An 18,586-nucleotide genomic window follows, 5' to 3' on the forward strand; every position below is an offset into this window, starting at 1 on the left:
AGTCATTGATAAATTCTAAAAGGAAAACCCAACTGATGGAAGAAATGGTAATCATGATTTTTGAAAATGCCAGTGTTTTTACTACTTTGATACTTTTTGCCAAAAATAAAAGAACACATGCTTTTTAAATGTATCCTGTAAATGAATGGGTCAAATATCAGATTCTTCTTAACAGAAACACTGTTTATGTTACAGTCACAAACATAAAGTAAGATACTCTTTAAGAAGACTTGATAAACGTTTTTCTTCCACTTTTTCTGTTGTAATTTATTTTTTACATTATCTTATTTATGGAGAAAAAGTTCACATGTTAATAAATGAGTCCATTCATATAATATTACCACTTATAAACTTTGGTGTACTTTTGTGTCTCAGTTTATGAACAAGTTCCTTTCTTATAAACATTAATTTCCCAAATTGTATATGTAACCTGGAACTTGCACTGAAAATTTTTCTTTAATGAAAAATCTGCAAAATGCATAAATACTTTATTTCTTATTCTACAACAAAAATGTTTCAAACTTATTGCCAAAATAATACAGAGGCAGTATGACTGTACTTTAAATCAGCGTTTGAATCAGGTTTTGTACAGTATGTTGACCTTATGCTTAAGTGTGATGCACTATATTGAGAGAATCTATAATTATGCCGTGGAAATCTACCACTAACTGATGATGTGGAATCTCTGCTGTCACTTTCCCCACCATCAGCAATAATCCCAATGACAGCATGCCTGGGACACATATTTAGGATTCTGGAAATTACAATTTAGTTGAAAAGGAAAATTTCTGGTTTTACCTGCTTACTCATATCTGCACAATTTCCATAAGCTAAGACTACCATTACCCCAGACCCACCAGTATTGTTATTTTTAGCAAATTCTGATTGATGGAACAAAATGTATACCATTTTTGGTTTATGTATTGTTTACATTCATGGACCTTCACTGGCCGTATTTCTTACAGTATTATCTGTTATTTGTTTGCATATTTTTTAGATGAAATATAATAAAACTTATTAAAATGAATTCAGTAAAATGAGGAATAGGGTTAATGATTTACAGTTAGTCTGGTATGAATGGGTATGTTCACAAATGTGTTCTTGTAAGGGCACAGACTATCCACAGTTGGTTTCGGTCTTGTATCCAGATTTGTTTCAGTAGAACAGGTTATTCATTAGAACAGGTTAAGGAAAACTTGTAAATGTAAGAAATGTTTTACAAATGTGTGATCAGTTAATAAGTATGTCTATGTGGTTTTGTTTTTGTAGGTGGTTGCAAATGCTGTGGCTGCACTATCGGAGATTGCTGAGTCTCATCCTAACAGTAATCTGCTGGACCTGAACCCTCAGTCTATCAACAAGCTATTGACTGCTTTGAATGAATGTACAGAGTGGGGTCAAATTTTCATCCTTGACTGTTTAGCTAATTATACACCAAGGGATGACAGAGAATCACAGAGGTACTATATATATCTGTATACAGTATAGTAGAAATCCTTTTATATTGGTATAAAGTCCATAAAGTAACGTACATACAGTGCATCCGGAAAGTATTCACAGCGCATCACTTTTTCCACTTTTTTTTGTTATTTTATAGCTTTATTCCAAAATGGATTAAATTAATTTTTTTCCTCAGAATTCTACACACAACACCCCATAATGACGTGAAAAAAGTTTACTTGAGGTTTTTTCAAATTTATTAAAAATAAAGAAACTGAGAAATCACATGTACATAAGTATTCACACCTTCACACAATGCACCTTTGGCAGCAATTACAGCCTCAAGTCTTTTTGAATATGATGCCACAAGCTTGGCACACCGATCCTTGGCCAGTTTCGCCAATTCCTCTTTGCAGTACCTCTTAAGCTCCAAACGGTTGGATGGGAAGCGTCGGTGCACAGCCATTTTAAGATCTCTCCAGAGATGTTCAATCAGATTCAAGTCTGGGCTCTGGCTGGGTCACTCAAGGACGGTCACAGAGTTGTCCTGAAGCCACTCCTTTGATATCTTGGCTGTATGCTTAGGGTTGTTGTCCTGCTGAAGGATGAACCGTCACCCCCGTCTGAGGTCAAGAGCACTCTGGAGCAGGTTTTCATCCAGGATGTCTCTGTACATTGTTGCAGTCATATTTCCCTTTATCCTGACTAGTCTCCCAGTTCCTGCTGCTGAAAAACATCCCCACAGCATGATGCTGCCACCACCATGCTTCACTGTAGGGATGGTATCGGCCTGGTGATGAGCGGTGCCTGGTTTCCTCCAAAGATGACGCCTGGCATTCACACTAAAGAGTTTAATCTTTGTCTCATCAGACCAAAGAATTTTGTTTCTCATGGTCTGAGAGTCCTTCAGGTACCTTTTGGCAAACTCCAGGCGGGCTGCCATGTGCCTTTTACTAAGGAGTGGCTTCCGTCTGGCCACTCTACCATACAGGCCTGATTAGTGGATTGCTGCAGCGATGGTTGTCCTTCTAGAAGGTTGTCCTCTCTCCACAGAGGAGCTCTGGAGCTCTGACAGAGTGACCATTGGGTTCTTGGTCACCTCCATGACTAAGGCCCTTCTCCCTCGATCGCTCGGTTTAGATGGCCAGCCATCTCTAGGAGTTGTTCTGGTGGTTTCGAACTTCTTCCACTTATGGATGATGGAGGCCACTGTGCTCATTGGGACCTTCAAAGCAGCAGAAATTTTTCTGTAACCTTCCCCAGATTTGTGCCTCGAGACAATCCTGTCTCGGAGGTCTACAGACAATTCCTTTGACTTCATGCTTGGTTTGTGCTCTGACGTGAACTGTCAACTGTGGGACCTTATATAGACAGGTGTGTGCCTTTCCAAATCCTGTCCAATCAACTGAATTTACCACAGGTGGACTCCAATTAAGCTGATGATCAGGGGAAACAGGATGCACCTGAGCTCAATTTTGAGCTTCATGGCAAAGGCTGTGAATACTTTTGTACATGTGCTTTCTCATTTTTTTTATTTTTAATAAATTTGCAAAAATCTCAAGTAAACTTTTTTGACGTTGTCATTATGGGGTGATGTGTGTAGAATTCTGAGGAAAACAATGTATTTAATCCATTTTGGAATAAGGCTGTAACATAACAAAATGTGGAAAAAGTGATGCGCTGTGAATACTTTCCGGATGCACTGTATACTATACTATAAATACAATTGGTACTGTTGGTTTTAAAGGTGCTTAATATCCAAAATCATCTACTACTACTTCTATCACTGTCATCTTTCTCATGGCATCCTCTTCATCTCCAACATTGTGTAATTCTTTAGCCAAACATTGTTTTTTATTTACATGACCAGTACATTTCATTCTCACAAATGACCTTTTTCATAAATGTTTTCTGTTCATCCTGCATTTGTTGTGTTCTTTATTAAAATTTAAATTTACACGATAATCTCATACTTTTATAACCATACATTTTCTTTCATATAGCTAGTAAGTGGATCTTCTTAGAAATTGGAAGACACCTTATTATTTTTTTCCTTATTAACAATTAATTGGTAAACAAACACATTTAATGATGTTTCTCAGTTTGGGATGGATTTTGACATAGGATTTATAAAAAAATAATATTGTGTTAGAATACCTTCTTTATCTCACCATGTGCATACTAAATTTATTTTCATAAAATTTGTATTCAGTGATTGAAAAATAAGTACTGCTTAAAGTCATTGCTAAAAAATAAAAATTCAAACATCATGATATCATTGCAATATGGATTATTGAATACCAGAATTGTTCATCTTATTTTCACAAACTCTTTTGTAGCCATACATTTTTCAAATTATTTTGTCAGAAAATCACTTTGTCACGTTTGTGACATATGCTGTTTATGTTAAGGAAGAATGAATGGTGAAAAATGTTACAAACTCCTGATCCTTTAAGTTTTCTCTCACTCCTTTTTCACATTTGTCCCAACTGTAAGGCCGTGGATATAATTAGCCCTTCACGACGCATATGCTTAATTATGCTTCTGCTACACAAGCTGTATACTGTCCGTACTTCTATGCGTACTTTACATAATTCCACCAGGTGGCATTGCAAGATATCATCATTGTCAGAAAACAGCGTCTGGTTTCGCTCTGTTGTCAATTGAGGGACATAGAGTTAAAAAAATAAAAATTCTTTTCATTCTTATGCTGTTTCGAAGGTGCAAAAAAAAAAAAAACACAGAAACACCATTACAGATGGTATGTGAGACTTATAAATGTATCACATCGATTCAATGGGGAGTATTAGACACTTGTATATGTAAGAAAATGGATAAAGAATCACACATTCACATGTCTGCATTTAAATTTGTTGATTTGCTTCACTGCATCAAACCATTAATCAAACATTGAAACGCACAGATTTATCCTGTTGGAGCTGCAGTGTGGCTTGCCATCACATGTTGATAGTAAACAACAATGCTGATGTCAAGTACCAAAACTCGAACACACACGTCGCCCATATTTTTGCTTGTACTGCAGCTCACACGTGTTGTGTTAATTTGTGATGACACGCTTAGAAGATATGTCAAAACAACGCTGGGAATGCGCGTGGTAGCCATGATGCGTGTGTTGTAAATATTCTGAGCGTGAAATATAAACACTAAATTGATCTCTATATCATAATCCAGTGAGCCCACCAGTTTATGCTAATTAACATACTTTGTACCATTTTCTTCTATGTTCTCTGCAAGCCAGTAACATTTCTCTTTAAACGGCATGATTTTCTGAATATTCTATTTGCTGCAAATTTTGACAGTAATGTTGCATGTTGTTTTTCTCTTGTTTTTAACATAGTATTGTCAAAATCTGTTTAATTCAATGTGTTGGTCAGACCATATGCTAAAGCACATTGTACAAAGTAGAAATCAAACACATACAGGATGCTAGTGCATTGGAGTTGCTCATCTTTTTCTGAATTATTTTCAAATATTGTAATTAGCAACTTTAAAATTTTCATGGGTACATTTGCAATCATACAGATCATTTTATGATCTGTACATTCCATTATATTTGCTTTGTTTTCAAGTCTCACTATTGTTTTCCTAGGTATTTCTCACCTCAGTTCTCCTTTGACGTCATGCATTTGTTTCTCCTTACCTGTATTCATCTCTTATGTTTTCTCCTTAGACTTGGCTTCAGTTTTTCTTCTTCTTTCTTGTTAATTCCAAAACACACTTTCTTTTTTTAATTTGATTATTTAAGTTTTTCTTTTTAAAAGCTCCAGATTATTTTCTTTTACCTACTTAAAATTATTTTTGAAAGTTTTGCTTCATGTCATTTTTTTATTTAAGCTTATATTACATCTACTTTGCCTTTTTCTTCTAATTACTTACAATTAGTGCATTCCTTGTTATTAAGTTCATGTTAATGTTGTATTACTCCTTTTCAAACATTTGATTTAGAGTACTGAACAAATTTTCAAATTCAAAACATTACCAACATAATGTTAAACCAATATAGAAATGAATTTTGAATATATACCTGTACAGACATTTTATGATGGGGCACCTCTGTTTTGGGTTAGGGTGCTTCCCTGGCTTTCTGTCAGTTTTTTCATGACCTCTGTTTTATTTAAAGACCCCAGGAGGAATTACTTTCAGAGCATTGTATGTTTTTTGCTCTAGCAGACATTTATTGATAATTGATCTTCTATGCGCTCCACCAGTTACCAGCAGTGGCTTTTCTTTTGTAGAATTGACCTCTTTCTTTTTCCCCAGTGACCCTTCTGTACCTGTAAACTTGTGTATTTGTCTGTGAGCATGAAGTTTGATTAGAGTGGCGTAGGTTCCAAGTTTCAAATCCTGGTTGAGCCCATCTTTAATGAAAGAAGATTGAATTAGTTGGTCTCCAGTCTTTATAAATAAGATCAAAAGTAGTTTATAAAAATGAGAAACGTTTGCTGATGTAAACTCATTACATTTCTTGGGCAGATAACAAAACATACTGTCCTCTAGGATCTGTAATTTGTACTAGACTGAAATGACACTGAAGCCTTTTTCCTGTATTTCTGTTTGTCTTACTGTTTCTCAAATCTTTTTCTAAACTCCGACAAACTTACTTGGTCAAAGGGGTGCCTGTTGCCACAGGTTAACATTAAGAAAAAAAATAGAATAGGGAGAGTTTAATAATACCTGATCAGTGAAGTAGTTAGTTGCAGTGTACACAAAGCATTTGTTGACAGACAGAAATTTGAACAGCCCCATCCACAGCTGTCGGATTCCAGATCTATTCTATTCATAGGCTGTGTGCTTCATATTTTATACTCAAATTTCTTTTTTCCTGAATATTATTTCTATCGCCTGCCTCCGCCATTGGTTGCTTTGATCCAAATCTCTTCTCTGTTTTCTCAGTCCTTGAAATCATTATTTTTTTTTATGCTTCACCCCATCTTTTAAACACTATACAACTATAAAATGTATAATGTGAATTTATTACAAGAATCTTTGGATATTTATTTTTAAATTGGTCTTGGAAAAAATATTTTTGGTTTATAATTGTCTGAATTACATGGTTAAAATGGAAATGTTTTTTATAATATCCTTCTTAAATTTATGTAATTTGTTTTGTTGCATTTAATATTTATAGATTATTATGTTTGTAGAAATTAAAGTTAAATTGATTTCTGTTTTTTCCTATGTTACAGCATCTGTGAACGAGTGACTCCCAGGCTGTCCCACGCAAACTCTGCTGTTGTTCTTTCTGCTGTCAAAGTTCTCATGAAGTTTATGGAGATGTTACCAAAAGATTTGGATTATTATGGTATGCTTCTAAAGAAACTGGCACCGCCTCTCGTTACATTGTTGTCTGCTGAGCCTGAGCTACAGTATGTGGCCTTGCGCAATATCAACCTGATTGTGCAGAAACGGTATGTAATGTGACCTTAATATTGTAATATTAATCATGTTGTATTTCTTATATTGCAACTGAAAAAGTTGAAGCTTTTCCTAGGATTGTATTTAACTGTTCCATAAAGTGTGGACAGTGGTATTGTGTGATCAAGTATATATAGTAGGCTATTCCCGGCACTTTATAGTTTATGGTAGATAACACTTTCTCAGCATAAACAGACTTCCCAGGCTTTGAAATCACTTATCCTCTCCCAACAGACAGATGCACATACATACATGTGATAGGCCTATACTTGTACTTGAAAATGTCCATGACCAGAGTAACTATTTTTTTCAGATCCCTTACCCATTAGACATGGGTGACTTGAGTATAAATCTTTCCATCTTAAATTCATTTTTTGTACAACCCACATTTTATTTATTCTTAAATAAAATAAAGTACACTTTCTACGGAAGATTACATTTTCTGTCAGTAACAAATAGTGTGTAGAGTAGAATGAATCTGAAAAAAAAAAAAAAAAGTCTTTTGTCACCGCATTCCAGTTACATTTACATTTATATGCTTGATAGATACTTTTATCCAAAGTGATTTACAAAACACATAAACATAATCAAGTAACATTAGGCTAATGTCTGTTCAAAAAGTGTAGTAGGACAGGTAACAAAAAGTAGATTGCTGCAAGTGAAAAAGCTGTGATGAGTAATAAATGGTAAAAGATGCAATAAGTAACTAAATAATACAATCATGGATTACAATCAATAAAGCAATTAAACTTATTCTAACAACAAATTAAACAGCAATATCAAAAATCACAGAGCAAAGTTTTTTTTTTTTCTATCAATTCGACAGATATTCGTTGAACAGATGGGCTTTTAATTGCTTCTTAATTACATTGAAGGTTGTCAGTAGTACGAATGGAGGTGGGTAGCTCATTCCATCAACTAGGAACTATGTAGGAGAAGAGTCAGGATTGAAACTTGATACCATGCACCAGATGCTGTTCCCTGGCAGATATGAGTGAGTGAGAAGGAGTATAGAATTGATAACTCTGTAGAAAAGCATCAGGGTTTTGAACTTAATACTTGTTGCCACAAGGAGCCAATGTAACGACCTGAAGAGAGGAGTGACATGTGCACTCTCTGCTGGTTAATTACAACACATGCGGTTACTTCTGTCAGAAGCGAGTTGTAGTAGTCCAGATGTGACCAGATCAAAGCCTGGACCAGAGGTTGTTCTGCATGATATGTCAGATAAGGTCTGATCTTGCAGATGTTGTACACCATGAACCTGCATGAATGAGAAACAGTAGAAATGTGGTCAGAAAAAGTTGCTCATCAGTCACCACCCCCAAAGTTGTGTACTGACTTGGCAGATGCTAGCGACAGTGAGCCAAGCTGTGCAGTGAGGGGGAGTTGAACAGACTGGTTGGGCCAATTCACAAGAAGCTTGGTTTTTGTCAGGTTGCGCTGTAGATGGTGGTTCTTCATCCAGGTTGAGATCAGTAAGACATGCAGAGACTCTAGTTGAAACTGTATTGTCCTCCACAGGGGACAACTGGTACTGCTGTGTATCATCCACATAGTACTGATAATAGAAACCATGGGATTGGATGATGGAGCCCAGTGAGGTGGTGTACAAAGAGAAATTTACAAGACTCAGCACTGATCCTTGGGGTCCACCTGTGAAAGTCTGGTGTGCCATTGACAACTGTTCTCACCAGCACAAACTTTAGATCTGCCCGAGGTGTAGGACTCATACCATTTGAGAGCAGTCCCAAACATGCCAAAGTCAGAGGGGGTGGCAAGAGGATGTCATGGTTGACCATATCAAAGGCAGAGGAGAGATCTGGCCAGATCAGGACCAATGACATGCTGGTATCTATGGCAAACATAGCTGGTCAGCCACCATTAGTAGAGCCCTCTCAGTCGTTTGCAGTCCATACAAATCAATCAGGTTTTTACAAAAAGAAAAATTGAGTTAAGGACAAATCGATCCCCACCCCGAGAGAGAGAGCAAGCCAAACGGCATGAAATGTAAGGCTTGTAAACATACCTAAATTAATAAATTTGATAAGCCAATAGAGATGAATGCAGAAGACAAATCAATACAGAAATAATTGCTTCCTCTGTGCTTTATGAGCTTATTTTAAAATATTACTGATTAGATCCTGCCATGTTTTGAAAAAAGTCTGTACAGATCCTCTGAGTATTTGATTTTTTCCAATTTCAAATAGTATAACACATTGGTTTCCCACTGACTTAAAACAGGAGAGTTGGGGTTCTTCCAGTTTAGCAGAATAAGTCTGCGTGCCAAAAGTGTAGTGAAAGCAATCACAGTTTGTTTGTCTTTCTCCACTTTAAACCCATCTGGAAGAACCCCAAACACAGCTGTTAATGGGTTAGGAGGGACTGTGAGACCAAGGCTGTCTGAAAGGTAGCCTAATTAAAAATTTTGGTCCAGAATAATGTTAATTTGGTGCAGGCCCAGAACATGTGACCCAGTGAGGCTGGGACTTGGTTGCAGCGTTCACAGGTTGGATCATGCCCTGGAAACATTTTGGAGAGTTTTAGACGAGACAGATGTGCTCGATATATAATTTTGAGTTGTATAATTGTATGCTTTGTGCATATGGAGCTCGAGTGAATTCTCTGCATTGCTACTTTCCACTCCTTTTCTGATATATTAATTGAGATATCTTTTTCCCAGTGTACTCTTGGAACTTTGAAAGGGAGGGATTGTAAAATGATTTTAAACTGGTTCCTTTTGAAGCCAGAATAGTTCGTATCAAGTAATTCATGCTGTACAAGGAATGAGAGATCTGGTTAGAAACAGCATGTTCAAGTGTTTTAGAAACAAAGAAAAAGAGACATACAGGCCTGAAATTATTAATTTTGGTTTGGATAGAATCTTGATTTTTAGAGAGGTGGGGTTATCAGAGCATGTTTGAGAAAGGTAGGAAATGTGTCTGAGCTGAGAGAGGTGTTAGAGTGGCGATGAATCTTTAACTTACCCTTTGGGCTTTGGATATTTTGTGTATCTTTACTCGATCAGCTGCTGGCTTGCAGCTACTGCTGTGCTGTGTGATCTGCATCTTGCATGGCGCTTCAAACATTTAAAAGCCTGTACAGCAGCTGTCCTACTCTTTGTCTTTTATTTCTGGCCCCAGGCGTGGTTAAATCTCTTGGCACAAGGTCTTGTCTCGCGGGACATGAGTTCTTGATATTTTTTAGTTTATAATTTAAAAACGGAATAAGAATCTGAAAAGCTAACAACATCATATTAAAGTTTGATATATTCTGAAAAGAATGCTACCAAGCATATATATATGTAGGTTTTAACACTAGAATTACCAAGGCCTATGAAAAAACTTGTAGATCCGTCCCACCTTAAGTCCCTTTGCAACTCTCCGCCAGCGTTTTTTGTCCTGTAAATGTATCGATAAGCAGCAAGCAGCCTACTATCACATCCCCCCTCCGCCACACACTTTTCTCAGCTCAACTCTGTTTCCCTGCGTGTCAGTTGTTTAGAGTTGTATAGAGTGAGAAGTCAAGCAAAATGACACCTTTTATAAATACTATATCGTTATTTGGAACACATGCATGTCATGTGTGTTCTGTGTCTACAACAATCTATGTAAACATTTCACAAAAGGTACAAATATAACAGAACAAGTGCATTTCTATTCAATAATATAACTGCAGAAAAAAGTTGATATACAGGCTGAAGATCATAGCCATAGGGCATGCAGCATGACTGTGTTGTGGTGTACCATCTTTGTGGTACACTGAGGGTTATTGTGCCACAAATAGCAAGGATGGAGCAGACCTACAGCTTGCCCCGTCCTGAAACAGTTACTTAATAGTAAAACATATAACAAAGACTCAGTTGGGATTATGATTTATCTTTGACTGTACATGCTTTTGCTTTTGTGCATCTTCAGGCTTTAAATAAAATCTCTAAGATTAGTGTTACCTCAGGTATACCCTTTATGCAGTAAATGGGTTCCTTTCCAAGTTTTTAATTATTTGGATATTTTGTTATTAGGTTTTTACTAATTTTAATAGTTAGACAGGCAACTTAATGCAATTGCTTTTCTAATTTAATGGATTAATATTGATTTTGATTGATTTGATTGTTATTGATGAGTATTGGTCATTTTGCATTTATAGTTTTATTTATTTAGGTAATTTTATATTATTGTTATTGTATTTAATGGATAATTCAGTGGTATTGTTACTATAGTTGACAATGAGGATATTGTATTTCCTGCACTAAATACTTAGTGCTTGTTATTGGGGATTTTATTTTTTGTGGTATCTTTTGAAACAGCAGAAAATTTTCCCATGAGACTTCAACAGAGATTTTCACAAATTTTAAAATGTTAAGTTTATGAAATTTTGAATATAGACTCCACAATTAACAGTAGCAGATTAATCAATGACATTTGTATATCACTTGAATATATTTATATCACTCTCCTGTCTGTGAAAGCTATTAGCCATCATAAGCATATTTGAACTGCAAAAATATTTAAGGAACAAAATATGATAACCAAGTTTTTGACAAAGTAACTAAAAATGTAGAATGTACCAACTTTCAAGTCAGTAAACTAGGTCCTCAAACACACCTGAACATTATGCCATAATTACATTTTCTTCCTCCACAGTAACAGTAAGCTTACAGTAACTTTTTGTCTGCTTTTTTTAACTAATCATAAATTGAGTTTTAAATTCTTAACTTTATTTTGATGTGTGTTACTGTCTGTAATTTTGATTAATTTTGTATAATTATAAGTGCTGCATTGAGGCATTTTGTGCAGTTTGTAATATAACATTCTAAAATCTATTAAATTCCATTCTGTGTCAAGGGGGGGGGGTGTCCATTTTAATGTTATATTAATGTTATTAGTGTATTGATAATAGTTCATTTAAGGTTAATTATTACCTTTTTTTCTTATTTATGCTTGGATATTTTCTATATTATATATGTTTGTTTTCTTACTTGTGCTTTTTGACTTTTACTGGATTTTTTGTATTAACAATAATAGGTCTTCACAGTTTTAATCCTATATCTCAGAAAAAAAGTTATCAAAAGTGACATTATCATGTGTAACAGCTAGGTTTGAGTGTTTTTGCTTGTTTTTTAATTTTTAAATTGTGACAAGCATTTCTGATGTCAGTTCCCCATTTATACCATCATAGAATATTGTCATTTTGAGGTACTATGTATGTTATGCTCTTCTAAATGTATTTAACAATGTGCAGGCTCTAGGACTGTTATACATATGGTTATCTGTTGATTAAACCATGTTTCATTAGAATGATTTTTGCAAGATTTATCAGATACCTTTTATTTAAAGTAAGTAAAGCTGCTTTTACATTGATGGAGATGGTAAATGCAGAACCTCTTAAATCAGTAAAACTAACTACAACTTTCCCAGGGTAAATAAAAAAGGTCTGATGTGACAGTATCTGGTTTCAATAAACATTCATTTAAATATTTTCTTTTAAAACATGGTATATTGTAACATACATGAAAGTAGCATAACTGTATTTTAATGGTAGTATTCCTGAAATTTAAAAATGCAACACTGTGAATTAGACATTTCAGTTTTCTCAGTATGACTGGGAATTTTCTGATTTTTAGTGTTCTAATACAAAACATCTGTGCAGTGAAATCAGGATACCATGCCTGTAAAACAGCGGTTATATCAAATTTCTGTGTAGGTGTTCTGTTTGTATGAAATTATTTATTTTACTGTGAATATAGTTGTCTATGTACAGGTGCCGGTCATAAAATTAGAATATCATGACAAAGTTGATTTATTTCAGTAATTCCATTCAAAAAGTGAAACTTGTATATTAGATTCATTCATTACACACAGACTGATGTATTTCAAATGTTTATTTCTTTAAATTTTGATGATTATAACTGACAACTTATGAAAGTCCCAAATTCAGTATATCGGAAAATTAGAATATAAATTAAGACCAATGCAAAAAAATGATTTTTAGAAATGTTGGCCAACTGAAAGGTATGAACATGAAAAGTATGAGCATGTACAGCACTCAGTATTTAGTTGGGGCTCCTTTGGCCTGAATTACTGCAGCAATGCGGCGTGGCATGGAGTTGATCAGTCTGTGGCACTGCTCAGGTGTTATGAGAGCCCATGTTGCTCTGAAAGTGGCCTTCAGCTCTGCTGAATTGTTGGGTCTGGTGTATTGCATCTTCCTCTTCACAATACCCCATAGATTTTCTATGGGGTTAAGGTCAGGCGAGTTTGCTGGCCAATCAAGAAAAGGGATACCATGGTCCTTAAACCAGGTACTGGTAGTTTTGGCACTTTGTGCAGGTGCCAGGTCCTGTTGGAAAATTAAATCTGCATCTCCATAAAGTTCGTCAGCAGCAGGAAGCATGAAGTGCTCTAAAACTTCCTGGTAGACGGCTGCGTTGACCTTGGACCTCAGAAAACACAATGGACCAACACCAGCAGATGACATGGCACCCCAAACCATCACTGACTGGGGAAACTTTACACTGGACCTCAAGCAACGTTGATTCTGTGCCTCTCCTCTCTTCCTCCAGACTCTGGGACCTTGATTTCCAAAGGAAATGCAAAATTTACTTTCATCAGAGAACATAACTTTGGACCACACAGCAGCAGTCCAGTCAAGACGTTTCTGACGCTGTCTCTTGTTCAAGAGTGGCTTGACACAAGGAATGTGACAGCTGAAACCCATGTCTTGCATACATCTGTGCGTGGTGGTTCTTGAAGCACTGACTCCAGCTGCAGTCCACTCTTTGTGAATCTCCCCCACAGTTTTGAATGGGTTTTGTTTCACAATCCTCTCCAGGGTGTGGTTATCCCTATTGCTTGTACACTTTTTTCTACCACATCTTGTCCTTCCCTTCGCCTCTCTATTAATGTGCTTGGACACAGAGCTCTGTGAACAGCCAGCCTCTTTAGCAATGACCTTTTGTGTCTTGCCCACCTTGTGCAAGGTGTCAATGGTCGTCTTTTGGACAACTGTCAAGTCAACATTCTTCCCCATGATTGTGTAGCCTACAGAACTAGACTGAGAGACCATTTAAAGGCTTTTGCAGGTGTTTTGAGTTAATTAACTGATTAGAGTGTGGCACTAGGTGTCTTCAATATTGAACCTTTTCACAATATTCTAATTTTCCGAGATACTGAATTTGGGACTTTCATTAGTTGTCAGTTATAATCATCAAAATTAAAAGAAATAAACATTTGAAATACGTCAGTCTGTGTGTAATGAATGAATCTAATATACAAGTTTCACTTTTTGAATGGAATTACTGAAATAAATCAACTTTGTCATGATATTCTAATTTTATGACCGGCACCTGTATAAGCATAAATATACATTGAGAGCAAACTTTTTTAGCACGTTGTTTGTTAGTGCTATGGTAACATCTTTTTATCATTCAGCAACCCGAAATGGGCCATCAGGAATGTAATGCTTTTGCATTGTTCAGTTGTATTTTAAGAATGATTCCCTAATAGTCACCTAGAGATTACATAGAATCAGACAAATCTTTCTTAACTGCTTAGGTTATTGTCGAAATAAATGTAGGCTAGTCTTATTGTTTAAAGACAGAATTAGTTTAGAATTACATTCTTCAGAGTACAGTAATCCCTCCTCGATCGCGGAGATTGCGTTCCAGAACCTACCACGATAGGCGAAAATCCGCGAAGTAGAAACCATATGTTTGTATGGTTATTTTTATAAATTTTAAGCCCTTATAAACTCTCCCACACACTAAATATTCTCCGCACAGTTATACAGTAAACCCTCGTTTATCGCAGTTTATCCATTCCAGACTCAACCGCGATAAATGAATTTCCACAAAGTAGGATTCTTTATTTATAAATCTAATATTTTCGCAGTTAGAGCATTGAAAACCTGTTTATGACCTTCTAAATATGTTTTTAACATTATTAGAGCCCTATAGACATGAAATAACACCCTTTAGCCAAAAGTTTAAACTGTGCTCCATGACAAGACAGAGATGACAGTTCTTTCTCACAATTAAAAGAATGCAAACATATCTTCTCTTCAAAGGAGCACTGTCAGGAGCAGAGAATGTCTGAGAGAGAGAGAGAGAAAAGTAAATAATCAATAGGGCTGTTGGGCTTTTAAGTATGCAAAGCATCGATAAAGCGGCCACAAGGAAGGGATCATTGTGAAGGTAGTCTTTCAGCATTTTTTAGAGGAGCGTCCGTATCTTCTAAGCAAACCGCCTCTGTGCAAACAGCCCCACTGCTCACACCCCCTCCGTCAGGAGCAGAGAATGTCAGAGAGAGTGAGGGAGACAGAGAAAAGCAAACAATCAAAAATCAATACGTGTTTTTATTTAATACGTAATATGTGCTCTGATTGGGTAGCTTCTCAACCATCCGCCAATAGCGTCCCTTGTATGAAATCAACTGGGCAAACAAACTGAAGAAGCATGCACCATAAATTAAAAGACCCATTTGTCCGCAGAAATCCATGAACCAGCGAAAAATCCATGATATATATTTAGATATGCTTACATTTAAAATCCGTGATGGAGTGAAGCCGCGAAAGTCGAAGCGCGATATAGTGAGGGATCACTGTATTTCACTAGTTAAGATGGTGGAAATTAAATCCTGGATAAAACTAAGTTTTTTTTGATCAATAATGTAATATCATTTAGGGTATAATATAGTAATAAATATTTGTCACATTCTTTGTTCAGTTTTTAGAAAACAAATTATCTCACTTGTATTTAAACCTTGATGAATGTTGGTGTTGTGGGTTGCATGAGTACTTTGCAAAATCTTTCTGAGATCTACTGTTCTGTTATATGTATATAATTAAATATTTTCTTGTTGTATGGTAATGAAGCTGTCCATTGAAGCCATGTAACCTATTTACTTTCTTAAATGCTTAATAGACCTGAAATCTTGAAGCATGAAATGAAAGTATTTTTTGTTAAATACAATGATCCAATCTACGTCAAACTGGAGAAGCTGGATATCATGATTCGCTTGGCCTCTCAGGCTAACATTGCTCAGGTAAGTGAAACTGCAAGGAAAAAATCCTCAGCAGCTTTGGAACTGATTATTTATTAAGAAAGGCTAATGCTCTACTGTGCAGCTTATGAATTAAAAAACACTAGTGTACTGTATGATGTTTTTATTGTGTAATGATTGAATTGGGTTTCACTAACATGAAACTACCATGTCCTCTTACTTTATTCCAAAGGTAGAATAAAGCCTTTTTAACTCTAGCAAGGTAACAAAAATTGGCTTGCTATTATTTATAAAAAAGTGTGTAGCACAATGATTCTGTCAGAACTACAAACCTATGAGTTGGGTTTTTTTTGGGAGAATGTAAACAAGGTTCATAGCAAATAAAGAGACAGAGATGATTATGAAAGTATTTTAGCATGTGAGATACAATGAACATTTAAATTGTATGACAATAGTTTCAACCAAGAGGTAAAATTTGTGCTACATGTCTTGGGTTTGCACTAAAATCTCTTCCCACCGGGCAGTACCTAGTACATCCCTTCTGTGAGTTTATCAGGAGGCATCCACATTATTCCCCAATAATAGTAAATTCTGTTTACCACTTGCATTACCAAGTAATCACAACAATATTAGACAATAAAAAGAGTGAAAAGTATAGATAGTATGGCACTGGGAATAATATTGTAGATGTACAATACAATTTAATGTATTTTTGTTGATCTTTTTTTTTTTACCAGTTTCAGTTCTCGTCTGATCTACTCTTTACCATTAAACAGTCTTATGTTAAAAGATGCAAGTAATGGCTTATATTGATCTTATTACCTGGCAAGCACTAAAATGCAATTTATAGTGGAAAGAATACATTAGGAACATTATGGAACTGATCAAGCTTTTTAGAACAAATTCTTTGTATACCTGATCCACAAACATCTGATTTAACCTGTAATGTTTTGTTGCGGTTAAACTTTGCATTTATTATGCATATTTTAAGCACTCTTATCAGACCAAAGGATGGAACACTGTACAACTGATATTTAAAAAATATAACTATTAACATTAAAAAAATATATTTTACAGTTAAAAATTGTGAAATTCATTTTTGTAACTGTACTTGGAGTGCCATTTGCTTTGAGATATTTTCTTGTGTCTCACTTTTGTAGTGTTCTCTGGGTAAAGTGTGTTATTTTAAAATCACCACTAATTTCAGTAAATCAAATAAAAAAAATTGCGGTGGAGACTTTTTTTTTGTTTGTTTTTCTAGCCACCGAGTAACTGTGGTTGCTGTCTTTTAAAATAGTATCACACACTTTGTCTTTTTAATCTTTAATTATTAGGACCTAAAAAATCTCTGGTTTTAAGAGTTTATAAAAGAAGTAAATTGCTTTGACATCCTGTTTTGCTTAGCCATTTACCTGCTAAATGAGCAAACTCAGTCCAACTTGCCCAAGCATAGCTGCAATCCTGCATTAGCCCTGGGTGTGTTCTCATAAATTGCACAGCCAGTGTTTTGTATAATGATGAATTTGACTAGGCAGTAGGGGTGTGTGATATTGGTAAAAAATGATATCTTGATATTTTCTGGGACTTTTGATGATAACGATAATTAGGCGATATTTTACATCCTTTATAAACGTGTTTGTAAAAGTCTTATTGATGTAGCTTCATCTTGATAATAGGATATTAATTGTAGCTTACTAATGAGTTTAATGGAAACAACAGTTAAGGAAAACCAATCTTATTTATTGACTTAAAACTAAGTACAATAACACAAAAACATTAAAATCATCAGTCAAAGTATTACTAGATCAAACAGTGCAAGCATGAGTAAGCCATTTCAAAGTGACCTACAGGATTTACACAAAAATTGCACTAAGACCAACAAAACTATTATAATGAGACTATTTTAAACAGACGCTTGCCCTTAATTTGAATTGATAGAGAATAAAATGCAAATCATAAGTGAACGACAGAGCCTGAAAATTACAGTGTGGATAAACATAAACTGCTTTGTCGTAAGGTGAATTGTGCAGCATACAAGCAAAAACAAAACTCTTAACATACTGTACTATAGTGTAAAAATCCAAAGTTACGGCAAATACGGCATATGAAAAAAAATTTGCATTTGTAAACAAGTTCTGTCATAGATTGCACAAAGTTACAAAAAAAACAAGGCTATAATATTTTAAACAAATTACTAACTGCGGTGGACTGGCGCCCTGCCCGGGGTTTGTTCTTGCCTTGCACCCTGTGTTGGCTGGGATTGGCTCTAGCAGACCCCCGTGACCCTGTGTTAAGATATAGCAGGTTGGAAAATGACTGACTGACAAATTACTAACTTCAAGTTCTGTCCAATGTGGCACAGAGATAAAAAAATAAAAAATAAAAAACAGTTATAAAATTCTACTGCGGAAACTTCAAGTAGTCTGACAGAATCACCTGTCTGTCCACAACATCTGACTTCAGAGTAGTACAGTTACAGTCTTTTAAGTAACATCTGTCTTTTCAAAAACAAACCACCTTCATGCAAATGAGGATGATCATTGTATTGCAATTAAATCTACAGTGTAGATTGCAGGGTTATTTATCCTTTGGTGCTATGTGATCACTCAGTTTATGCAGCTAGCTAGTTTAACTAGTTGTGTGCTGACTGTGCATGCACACACTGTAATCTATCCTGTTACATTACATGAGACATTGAATGTGTGGACTCT

General features: G+C 35.5%; 1 protein-coding gene across 2 annotated transcripts in view; it reads left to right on the forward strand.

Moving 5' to 3' along the window:
• ap1b1 (adaptor related protein complex 1 subunit beta 1) overlaps nt 1–18,586 on the forward strand; it is an 89,288-nt gene that overhangs the window by 36,432 nt on the left and 34,270 nt on the right. For both annotated transcript variants that reach the window (XM_039769922.1, XM_039769923.1), the window contains exons 6-8: nt 1,270–1,460; nt 6,648–6,869; nt 15,797–15,917. In XM_039769922.1, coding sequence (XP_039625856.1) covers nt 1,270–1,460; nt 6,648–6,869; nt 15,797–15,917 — 534 coding nt within the window. The remainder of the gene's footprint in view (nt 1–1,269; nt 1,461–6,647; nt 6,870–15,796; nt 15,918–18,586) is intronic.

This window comes from Polypterus senegalus, chromosome 11 (assembly GCF_016835505.1).
Source record: "Polypterus senegalus isolate Bchr_013 chromosome 11, ASM1683550v1, whole genome shotgun sequence".
In the NCBI taxonomy this organism is placed as follows: Eukaryota; Metazoa; Chordata; class Cladistia; order Polypteriformes; family Polypteridae; genus Polypterus; species Polypterus senegalus.